This window comes from Hemiscyllium ocellatum, chromosome 4 (assembly GCF_020745735.1).
Source record: "Hemiscyllium ocellatum isolate sHemOce1 chromosome 4, sHemOce1.pat.X.cur, whole genome shotgun sequence".
Lineage (NCBI taxonomy): Eukaryota > Metazoa > Chordata > Chondrichthyes > Orectolobiformes > Hemiscylliidae > Hemiscyllium > Hemiscyllium ocellatum.
The window spans coordinates 135,265,630-135,277,437 of NC_083404.1; the positions used below are offsets into that span (position 1 = coordinate 135,265,630).

The 11,808-nt window shown below is 42.6% G+C and overlaps 1 protein-coding gene across 3 annotated transcripts in view; it reads left to right on the plus strand.

Moving 5' to 3' along the window:
- The window catches only part of LOC132815525 (NIPA-like protein 2), an 83,257-nt gene extending 73,917 nt beyond the window's left edge, over positions 1-9,340 (plus strand). For all 3 annotated transcript variants that reach the window (XM_060824520.1, XM_060824521.1, XM_060824522.1), the window contains 3 exons: positions 2,315-2,378; positions 2,673-2,767; positions 8,862-9,340. In XM_060824520.1, coding sequence (XP_060680503.1) covers positions 2,315-2,378; positions 2,673-2,767; positions 8,862-8,971 — 269 coding nt within the window. In that variant the 3' untranslated portion in view covers positions 8,972-9,340. The remainder of the gene's footprint in view (positions 1-2,314; positions 2,379-2,672; positions 2,768-8,861) is intronic.
- The last annotated feature ends 2,468 nt before the right edge of the window (positions 9,341-11,808 follow it).

Here is an 11,808-nt window from a genome sequence, read left to right on the forward strand (position 1 = left end):
TTTGCCCGAAACGTCAATTTTGCTGCTCCTCTGATGCTGCCTGATCTGCTGTGCTTTTCTAGCACCACTCTAATCTTTTCTCAGGAGATGGAAGGTTGGTTTGTGTGATGGACTGGGCTGTGTTCACGACTCGCTGTAGTTTCTCACAGTCCTGGGCACAGCAGTTGCATCTGGATAGAATGGTTTCTATAGTGCGTCTGCACGGTGGCACAGTGGTTAGCACTGCTGCCTCACAGCTCTTGAGACCTGGGTTCAATTCCCGCCTCAGGCGACTGACTGTGTGGAATTTGCACGTTCTCCCCGTGTCTGCGTGGGTTTCCTCCGGGTGCTCCGGTTTCCTCCCACCAGTCCAAAGATGTGCGGGTCAGGTGAATTGGCCACGCTAAATTGCCCGTAGTGTTAGTTGAAGGGATAAATGTAGGGGAATGGGTCTGTGTGGGTTGCGCTTCAGCGGGTCGGTGTGGACTTGTTGGGCCGAAGGGCCTGTTTCCACACTGTAGGTAATCTAATGAATCTAATCTAATAAAAGCTGGTGAGAGTCCTTTATGGATGTGCTGAAATTCTCACACAAGATTGTAAACCTGGGGCCTTCTTCCTGACTCTAGCTGATGTGAAGCTAAACCAGTCTCGACTACCAGTCACTTACGGTTTAGCAATCAACACCTGGGAAGCACATAAGAGTTTGCTGCAACTATTTGTACCACATTTATAAATAGTTGTTTGGTGGTTCAGAACTTGAGAAGTGTTGAAAAAAGCCTTAATTGCTGAGGATTGGTGCCTCATCAATTTGCAAGAATGCCACCATTTACACTGCCTGAGAAGTGAATATTGATTTGTTGACAAGTGGATTCTGATTGATAGAGGTGTTGCTTTGGAGAATGCACCAGTTAAGAATGATTGACAGTTAACAACCAGGCTTTAATTACATTTTCAACCAAGCAAGTTGACTCTGGTTGGTCAGGGCATTGCCATGAGAACCAGCAAATGTCCATTGCTTATTTTCTTGAGAAGACAGTCACAGTACATTAACATCGTCTCTCTGTCAGCTAAGAGCAGGATCCTGTGTATTTCCAGTATATGCAACTGTACCATCCCTGTGAGCCTGACAGTCCTAAGTCAGTCATCAACATGATTTCTAACATATTTAGGATTATCTAGGGACATACTGTTTAACATACTCCACCAGTGAAATATGTTGATGAATGCAAGACAGATCATTTCAACAAAATGTCATCTTTTCAGCAATATTTAATACAAATATTGTCTTAATATACCTTTCATATTGATGTAAAAATGCAATTGAATATGACATACTGTCACAAACCGCATCATTTATAATACTCTTGAGTCAGAATGATTCAGGACACCAGGGCTAATCAGTCCAGTATGCCTGTGCTGTTATTTTTAATAGGGTTATCCAATTAACTGCTCTGTTAATGTTCTCCCTCCATGTTTAACCAATTCTGTTTGGAATATTACTGTTGAAACTTTCAGACAGAATATTTAAGATCATCACAACTTACTGCGTTCTTTGACAAATTGTTTTAAGTCAATGGTTCTACCTTTTGGAAAGTATGCAGTCATGAGGTGAGGCTGGGCTAGCATTTGTTGGCCATCTGTAATTGCCCTGGAGAAGTTGGTGAGCTGCTTCCTTGAACCGCAGCAATCCTTGGGGTATTGGGGCACTGAGAGGGCTCTTCAGGACGGAGTTCCAGGATTTTAACCCAGTGACACTGAAGGAACTGTGATCTGTGGAACAGCCTTCTCAATGCGTGCCTCCACCTTCACAGACTTGTGTTTGTATAGCCCAAGTCCCTCAGTTTCTGCAGTCCCTATAAAATTGTTCATATTGCTTCTTTTCATTCTTCATTCAAAGGTATTGTCTGAATCACCACTTATACTACTCTCTCTTTAACAAATGGATTGATGTTGGATTTTCTAAAGTCCAATCGTATGGTTATATAAAAATATTTACAATTGGAGACATCTGAGAATGTGCAGTAAGATTTTTAAAAAATAATTACTGTGAATAAAGTTGAAAATCACACAACACCAGGTTATAGTTCAACAGGTTTAATTGGAAGCACACTAGCTTCGGAGTGACACTCCTTCATCAGGTCATCAGGTCTATCACCTGATGAAGGAGCGTCGCTCCGAAAACTAGTGTGCTTCCAATTAAACCTGTTGGACTATAACCTGGTGTTGTGTGATTTTCAACTTTGTACACCCCAGTCCAACACCGGCATCTCCAAATCATGACTTACTGTGAATAATGTATTCAAAGGTCTAATTATGACTTTTTTTTGAACTGCAGGAGTGATATTTTATCAGGAGTTCCATGGTGCTGCCTTACTTAACATATTTATGTTCTTATTTGGGTAAGTGATAAAGATAACAAGTGGTAAGCAAACTCCCTCACGCCAGCATTTTACTTCCCCATTTCCTCATGCAGTTGTTACGTATTTGTCCCACAGTTTATTTCGTCTGAGTGGGTATTCCTACCAGGTTGATTTTCTAGTCAATAAATCTTAAGAAGTGACTGCATGCATGAACAGTTCTTCTGAGTTCGGATTGTTTTGCACAAACTGAATATGTGAAAGGACAATATGAGGATGTCGGACAGTTGGAGTGCATGTTTTGTCTTCAGTCATGTCTTGTTTCAATATTCCTAGGTGCTTGCTGTCATTCCTTGGAGTTTTCCTCATAGCCAAGAACAGAGTAAAGCAGACACCCGAAGTCCCATATATTGACATGGGCCCCGTTCCAAGTAAGAACTCTTTTTCTGTGGTTATAATATTTGTCAGTCCTAGTCATTTTACAAAACATGGGTGAAAAAAAAACAAAAAAAAAACTGGCAGTGATTGAGTACAACACAATCTATAGGACTTGGAAAAATGGCAAAAAGTCAAAGTAAACTACATTTTAGTGGTTTCTGTTTAGTTTGGAGAGCTGGTGAAATTCAGAGTGATTAAGTTGACCACAATTGCAGGCAGTTCCTGACTATGACAGAACAAAAACACTGATTCCACAGGAAAGTGCCACTGTCAGTTATACATCATCATGAATCCATGACTGGTGATACCGAAAGGATCCTTCACTGCTTTTCTGTTGATACTTCCATAGAATATGCCAACATTTGTTGCCCATCTCTGTTCACCTTTCACCCAAATGTCGTCTTGGCTATGTGTTTTAAAAAAAGATTCATTCGTGAGTTATGGACATCGTTGGCCAACCAGAAATTATTGTTCGTCTAATTGCCCTGAAGGTGAGGGTGAACTGCCTTCTTGAACCACAGCAATCCATGTGCTGGAGGTTGACCCACAATGCCCTTAAGTGGGGGAGATCCAGGATTTTGACCCAGCAACACTGAAGGAACGGCACTATCTTTCCAAGTCAGGCTGGTGAGTGGCTTGGAAGGGATCTTATAGAGGTTGGTGTTTCCATGTATTTGCTGCCCATGTCCTTCAAGTTGGAAATGGGCATGGGTTTGGAAGGTGCTTCCTAAGAAGTCCTGCTGGATGTTGGCAGTGCATCTGGTGCACACCGCTGCAGCATGAAGGGGTGGATTTTTGAAAATGTGGTGCCAATCCAGTGACTTGCTTTGTGCTGGATCATGTCAAGATTTTTGAGTGCTGTTGGAGCTGCAGTTTTTCCAGGTAAGTTAGGAGTATTCCATCACATTCCAAACTTCTCCCTTGTAGTTGGTGGACAAACTTTGGGGAGTCAGGAGGTGAGTTACTCCCTGCAGGATTCCTAGCCTCTGACCTGCTCTTGTAGCCATTGTATTTATGTAGCAAGAATTAGCATTAAGATCCCTACAGTGTGGTAACAGGCAATTTGGCCCAACAAGTCCACACCGACCCTCCAAAAAGTAACCCTTGCCCTTCTAGACCTATTCCCCTTACCTACACATCCCTATGGGGAATTTAACATCTTTGGACTGTGGGAGGAAACTGGAGCACCCAGAGGAAACGCAGACACTGGGAGAATATGCAAACTGCACAGATAGTTGCCCAAGGCTGGAATCGAACCCAGGTCCCTGGCACTTTGGGGCATCAGTGCTAACCACTGAACCACAGTGCCACCCCAAGCTTGGTTTCTTGTCAATGGTTGCCCCAGAGTGTTGGTAGTGGGTGACTCACTGATGGTAATGGCATTGAATATCAAGGTTGATGGTTAGATTGCCTCTATAATGGAAATTAGGGTTAGGGCTATTTCAGAAGGTAGTTACTAATGAACCACATTGCTGTGGGCCCGGAGTCATGTAGGCCAGATTGGATAAGGACAGATTTACTTCCTTAGAGCTAATTAGTGAACCAGATTTTTTTTAAACAACACTTGAAAGTAAAGTCATGACGTTTTTACCAAGATTAATAGTTTATGTGAAAATGTTAACACTAGGATGAAAAGCTGACTTGATTGTACAAGCCCATTGAACCTGATTACTTTAAACATGAGATTTGCATTCCCAATTGATCAACTTAAAGGAAATATACAAGAAGCATCAGTTTTAAGACTTCGACTGTAAACTAAAAGTAATACTGACAACCTTTTATTGTTAATTAATACTTTAAACTACAGAAACGATAGCCCTCATTAAGGCAACTGGAAGCCAATGCCACATATTTATATCCAACAGGATTATAGTCTTTAAAGGTAACAGTCCATGGTCATTCGGAACTGTCATTCAATTAATGCCTCCCTGTCTTGCTGAGTTGTAACATCGCAGGAACGTCCTCTCCCTTGATCTCCTGAGCCTTTTCAAACTAACTAAGGCCCACTAGCCTTGCCACAGCAAATCTTCCAGGGTCTTTAGATTTCCACAGGATGCATCTGTTTGACTAGACATTGTCCTCACTCTCTGGTAATTCAGAGCGGACATGAATGGGAAGGGAATATGGGCCAAATGCAGGCAAGTGGGACTAGTTTAGTTTGGGAAACTTGGTCGGCATGGACGAGTGAACCGAAGGGTCTGTTTCCGTGCTGTATGACTGTATACCCAGTAGTCTCTGCTTTGTGCTGACCACAAGATGTGCAGCCTTTGTCTCCTTGTGTTTTTCTCCCAAAAGCTGAGGTAGAATATTTGTCTTAGCCTAGTACCTGTCTTTGCTTTCGAGTCTAAATATTTTGTATCTTGCTCTGTACTTAACTTTGCAATACACTTTCTAATATTTCTATCTCTGAATAGGTGACCCACACTGTTTTCAGAGTAGGTGATGTTTCAATTTTAAAACCTTAAAGCAGTGCCAGTAGTCCTTGGCGTGCCGACTACTGGAAACAGCTTCATCTCAATCCGTCACCATCTTGTCACCTCGATCAAATCTTCACTCAGTCTCTTTTAATACAAAGTGAACACCCCAGTTTCTCCAATCCAATGTTGTGGAGTTTTAAAAAAAAACTCTTGGAATCATTCTGGTAAATCTCCTCTACAATCTCTCGATGACCCTCGTATCCTTCCTCAAGTCTGCTGACCAGACCTGGACTCAGTACTCCCACTGGGGCCTGTGACGAGAGGTTTCCATTAGTTCAGCAAAACATCCCTGCTTTGATATTCAATACCTCCATTGTGAAGCCCCAGGTCCCAGCGCTTTGAGAACCGTTCTGTCAATATGTCCCACCATGTTCAAAGACTTAATACAACACAGAAAATCTACATCCTCCCACACATGCCCAGTCTCCAGATCAGACAGATCCAAAAGGAACATTTTTTTAACATATTGTTTGAGGTTTTTTTAACTAGGAGACTGCAGAAAATAAAAATTGCGAGAGGAGAAGCATTGCCGTTCCCAAAGCTCAGACTTTTATTATTGCATTTAGCTCACCACAAATGAGTTGACCTGTTCTATTTTCTTGTACAAAGCAAGTAATTGATGCCCTGTCGTGTGGGGACATCCAGTTCCCTGTAGGATTGAGCCAAATGATTGAATAGATGATTCATTTTCATCACAATAGGTTTCCATGAATACACATAGTTCTCTTGTTCTGATACAGGTCTGTATTTTTTGCCAGCAAGCTATGCGAACTGAAGGGAGTTTTGCCCCTATAATCTCCATTTTATCAATCTATTCACACAGTGCACCAGTAGCAGCAGTGTGTACCATCTACAAGATGCACTACAACAACTCACCAAGGCTCCAAAGACAGCATCTTCAAAACTCTAGACAACTTCCATCTAGAAGGACAATAGGCAGCCAATATACGGGATCACCATAGTTTACAAGGTCCCCACCAAGCCACTTACCATCCTGACTTGAAAAATATATTAAAAACCGAAAGGACTGCGGATGCTGTAACTCACAAACAGAAATTGCTGGAAAAGTTCAGCAAGTCTGGCGGCATCTGTGGAGAGAAATCAGAGTTAACGTTTCAGGTCGAATGACCCTTCCTCAGAAGTGGAAAATATAATGCCGTTCCTTCAGTCTCACTTAATCAGAATCATGAAACTTCCTCCCTAAGGCCATTGTGGGTCTACCTACCGCACATGGACTGCAGCGGTTCAAGAAGCCAGCTCACCCCCACTTTCTCAAGGGGCAGTTGTCAGCAATGCTCACATTCCATGAATGAATGACAAAGAATCTTTACTGCAAACGCAGTTCTCTGCTTAACTGTGACCAACATGTTCTCTTTTATTTGTTGTCGTCTTCCTGCAATCTGTTAGGTCAGGACTTGGGGAGATTTTTGCAAGAATTCAGTGGCTTCTGACTACTGAGAAGGACTGTTGGAGAAATGATACATCACGGCTCACATCAGCACGTTAATTCAGATTAGGCATTCATTAACAAGGAAGATTTGGATGGCCAGGATAGGTCTGAGACGATGTCTATTACCCTCTCTTTATCATTTCATGAGACGTCATGAACTACCAGGCCCCTCCCAATCCCAAACCCTGGATATTGAAAATCCACGACCACCACCCCCACACCACCACCCCCACACCAACAACAACCACCACCACCCCCACACCAACAACAACCACCACCACCACCCCCACACCACCACCCCCACACCAACAACAACCACCACCCCCCCACACCACCACCCCCACACCAACAACAACCACCACCACCCCCACACCAACAACCACCACCACCACCCCCACACCAACAACAACCACCACCATCACCCCCACACCAACAACAACCACCACCATCACCCCCACACCAACAACAACCACCACCACCACCCCGGAGGAGTGTCAATTGTTGAAGCCTTCAACATACAAACCTGGGCATGAGGGAGACAAAACAGCGTTACCATCCTGGGAGCTAACCGCATGCACATCTCATCAGAGAGACTTGCTGTAATGTCAGCTCTCATTATTCCTGTACAACAACCGTCATAACTAGTGCATGTCACGTAACCTCAGTGTAAAATCTGTTCAGTTTAAACTTCTGACCTCCCGTCCTCTCCAACACACAGACGGTATACTTCACTTCCAATATCACATGATTCCAAGCACCATAACTCATCTGCCACTGACATTTAACTTAGTAAATCTTCTCAACATTTCATACAATTAATTTTTCAGATAGTTTTGTGGATATGCTGTCATTCTGAACCCATTGCTATCCATTAGAGTATTAGGGCCTGGGATGTTTTCCTTGGGAGCTGTCCCACCCTCTGACAGTATTCCCTGAGTCTAACATTCCATGCATTTAGCATCAATGAGAATGTACTTGATGACTTAAAAAGAGTTATTTGAAAAGTGACTTGATCATTTTCTTGTGCTTCTAAATGTACATTGTACAAGGAAAAGGCCACCATTATCCCAGAGCACCATAGGGCTGTTCTTTTGTTAGACAGACGACTGGTGAGTTTACTCAGCGAGTCGTGAGTTCATGGAATGCCCTGCCAGTAGCAGTGGTCGACTCTCCCTCTTTATGGGCATTTAAATAGGCATTGGATAGTCATATGGAGGATAGTGGGCTAGTGTAGGTTAGGTGGGCTTGGATTGGCGCAACATCGAGGGCCAAAAGGCCTCTACTGCGTTATATTTTTCTATGTTCTATGTTCTATGGTGGTGGTTTAAGCTGAGGGTCTCCTTACTTCAGGTGAAGGGAGTGGTTGAGAAGGAGAGGCCTTAGCAGAAACCACAGCCAATGCGAAAATTGAACCCATGCTGTTGGCGTCACTCTCCATTGCAAACTATCTGGGCAGCACCTACAAGACAATTAGGCAGAGTGTAAACCACACAAATAGTCTGATAGGACTGGAAAAGCACTCCTACATTCCTCAAAATTACAGAGGGTGGGAAATGAATCTTGGTATCTTGCACCCTCCCCCCCCTCACCCTCTCACCCCCTCACCCTGCTGTTGTAAGCAGAGGAGAAAATAAGAGTTGCTATGTTACCAGTGAATATAGTGAGTGTGACTTTAACTTGTTCTTTCATGGGATCTAGGCTTTGTGGTCAAGACCAGCATTTACTGGCCATCTCTAATTACTGTTGAACTGATGGGATTATCAGACCATTTCAGAGGACAGTGAGAGTTGCTCACATTGTTGTGGAGTTATTGTAGGCCAGACCAGGCAAGCACAGCAGATTTCCATCCTTAAAGAGTATTACTGAACAGATTAGTTTTTTTCTAATAATCGATGATGGTCAGCACAGTCTCCTGCATCGTGGCTAATCTTCAGATTAAATTCCCGATGTATGAAATGGACATAACATCCAGCAGCTGCCTTGATGGAATTTGAACATGTTCCCAGGGTCTGAAACCGGGCCTCTGGAGGAATACATTTTACCACAGTCACAGAATCGTCCCCTTCCCTCTCTTACCCCTACCCAACTCCACTTAAAGAAGCAATTAAGTTCTGAAAAGAAAATGTACTTAATCATGTCTTCTTTACATTTCCTTGGCAGAACAAAGGAGCACCGAGAAAATCCAACCAGGGCTGAACAACATCAATTCTTATGGAAGTGTACACGATGAAGAACAGACTAATGACTCTCTGAGTGAAGATGTAAAATAACCATTCAAATACAGATTGGATTTAATATTCGAGCAAAACATTAACTGAACTTTAACATCTCATCAAGTTAGATATTTTTAGCATTTTTCCAGCCTGGGCCGGGATCCCTCATTTGACAATATTGTGTCTGAACTCGGCATTGTTGAGCTAATTGTGGATCAGTCGGTCAATGCAAGTGTTTACAGTGGAAAATAACACTTCTTTATAGTTGCCAGTTTTTATAAAGTGTGAATCAAATGGTCAGTCTTCCTGACCCTGTTTCATATTGGACACTAACTTTGAGCTGAAGAGTATCTTTTCTACTTCGGTTTCACACACAACTCTGGACAAATGGACTCATATTTATTCCCAGGTTTAGATAAAGAAACAAGCTGAAAATTCTTTCCGTTGTTTATTTTATCTGTTGTATAAAATGCACTTAAGGAGGTCAGCTTTGCTGCTTCATTCAATGGAAATGCAGAGGTAAATCAATCAGAAAAAGTGTCTACACTGGGGAATGATAGCGATTATTTTAAATAACAAGAACACACTCTCGTACTGTCTTCATGACCTCAGGAAATCATAAACCTTAAAGCACAGGGGCTAGGAGACACAGATTTAAGATTTTTATTATGCAACTGAGCAGGAAAAGAAATGTTTTAAGAAGGAAAGATGTTAAACTTGAAAGGGTTCAGAAAAGATTTACAAGGATGTTGCCAGGGTTGGAGGGTTTGAGCTACAGGGAGAGGCTGAACAGGTTAGGGCTATTTTCTCTGCAGCATCAGCAACCCTTTTATAAGGGTTTATAAAATCATGAGGGGCATGGATAGGGTAAATAGACAATGTCTTTTCCCTGGAGTAGGGGAGATGGGAAATAGGGGGCATAGGTTTAAGATGAGAGGGGAAAGATTTAAAAGGTACCTAAGAGGCATCGTTTTCGCGCAGAAGGTGGTGTATGTATGGAATGAGCTGTCAGAGGAAGTGGTGGAGGCTGGTACAATTACAGCATTTAAAAGGATCTGGATGGGTATATGAATAGGAAGGGTTTAGAGGGAAAAGGGCCAAATGCTGGCAAATGGGACTAAATTAATTTAGGATATTTGGTTGGGATGAGTAGGACTGAAGGGTCTGTTTCCATGCTGTGCATCTCTATGACTCTATAACTCAGCTGGAGGGTGGGAGAACTGGAGGTGAAGATTGAGCACTTGAAAGAAGTAAACTTGCAGAAGTAGAGTTGGATCTGAATGGATCATTTTGCAGCGACAGAGAGAGCGTAGACTGAATGGGCCACACGGCCTCCTGTCCTGTAATGACACTATGATTCTCTAGAAAGTAATTAACGTGACAGCAGTGTTGCACTTCTAACATAGGACAAGTGACATTCATTTTGTACATAATGAGTTTCCACAAACAGGAAAGTGATCTGTGACTGGATAGGGGTTGATGATGCTGAGAGAAATATGAATGCTGACTAGGACACAGGGGAGTTCCCTGGCTCTTTCTGGCACCCTAGTGATCTGAGGTCCAGTAATGCACTGAATGTCAAATCTCGATTTTAGGCTCAAGTCTCCGGAGTGATATTTCAACTCACAACATGAAGTACTGTATTTACAACGTTGCATCATTTATTTTAATATGCAGGAAAGTATTTATTTTGTAATTTTTTTGTTTTAATTATTTACTTTTTTTTCAAGTGTTAAAGTCCTGCTGTCACTATAAATAAAAAAGATTCCTGTTCTCAAGGTATTCTTACCCTTCAGCAAATGCCTTTAAAAATTATTAAAAAGAAAGCAGAAAATATTTTGTGATGGCTCAGAAATTGGTCTCTTCCTTTTCTGGCCCTGATGCATGTGAGTTGTTGCTTTACCCTTGTTTCTATTTATATCCCTCTTTCTGTCTCTCTCTGTCCTTGTCTCTGTCTCCTCTTTCTTTCTCTATATCTCTCGGCCCCTTTTGTCTCTCTTAGTTCATCCCTCTCTTTCCCTGTGACCTTTTTCCTTTCTCTCTTTCACTCTCTGGATTCGATTCCAGCCTCGGCCGACTGTGTGCAATTTGCACATTCTCCCTGTCTCTGCGTGGGTTTCCTCCCCTAGTCCAAAAATGTTCAGGTTAGGTCAATTGGTCATGCTAAGTCGTTCATAGTGTTCAAGGATATGTAGAGTAGGTGCATTAGTCAGGGGTAAATGTAGAGTTAAAGAGTAGGGGAATGGGTCTGGGTGGTTTACTCTTTGGAGGGTCGGTGTGGACTTGTTGAGCCAGAGGGCCTGTTTCACATAGTAGGGATTCTAGATTCTATTCTATTACTTCTTACCTCTCGATGATTCTTTTGCTGTTCGGCCGAGCTCTCTGCATCTTGGGTTGAAGCTGGCGGAGTAGTTTTGTATGATTGGTTGTACATTATGTTTTGGTGCAGGAGCTGTACAAAATACTATCCACTTTCCCATTCTTACAATTCACCCTGTGCTTCAATCCACCTGGTTGTTCCCATTTCCTCCTGTGCCTCTTCAGCTTTCCCACAATCCTCGCCTCTTCCAGCTATCACTCACCATTCTTCCTTGTATTTACTAAATTGAAATTCACCAAGTGTCCTTAGACAGCACCTTTCAAACCCTAGGCTATGACCATGTCAAAGGACAAGGATAGCAGTTACATAGGAACACCACTCCCTGTTCATACCTCTCCAAGTCACTTCAGCTGACAGCCAACTAGTACCTTGTCTATCCTCTTTGCTTTTGAACTATACACCTTTAGAAACAGACCATTCAGCCCAATTGGTCCATGTTTACAGTCCCTATGATCCTCTCTCTCACCTCTCCTCCTTCCATCCCTTCATGTGCTTATCCAGCTTACCCTTTAAA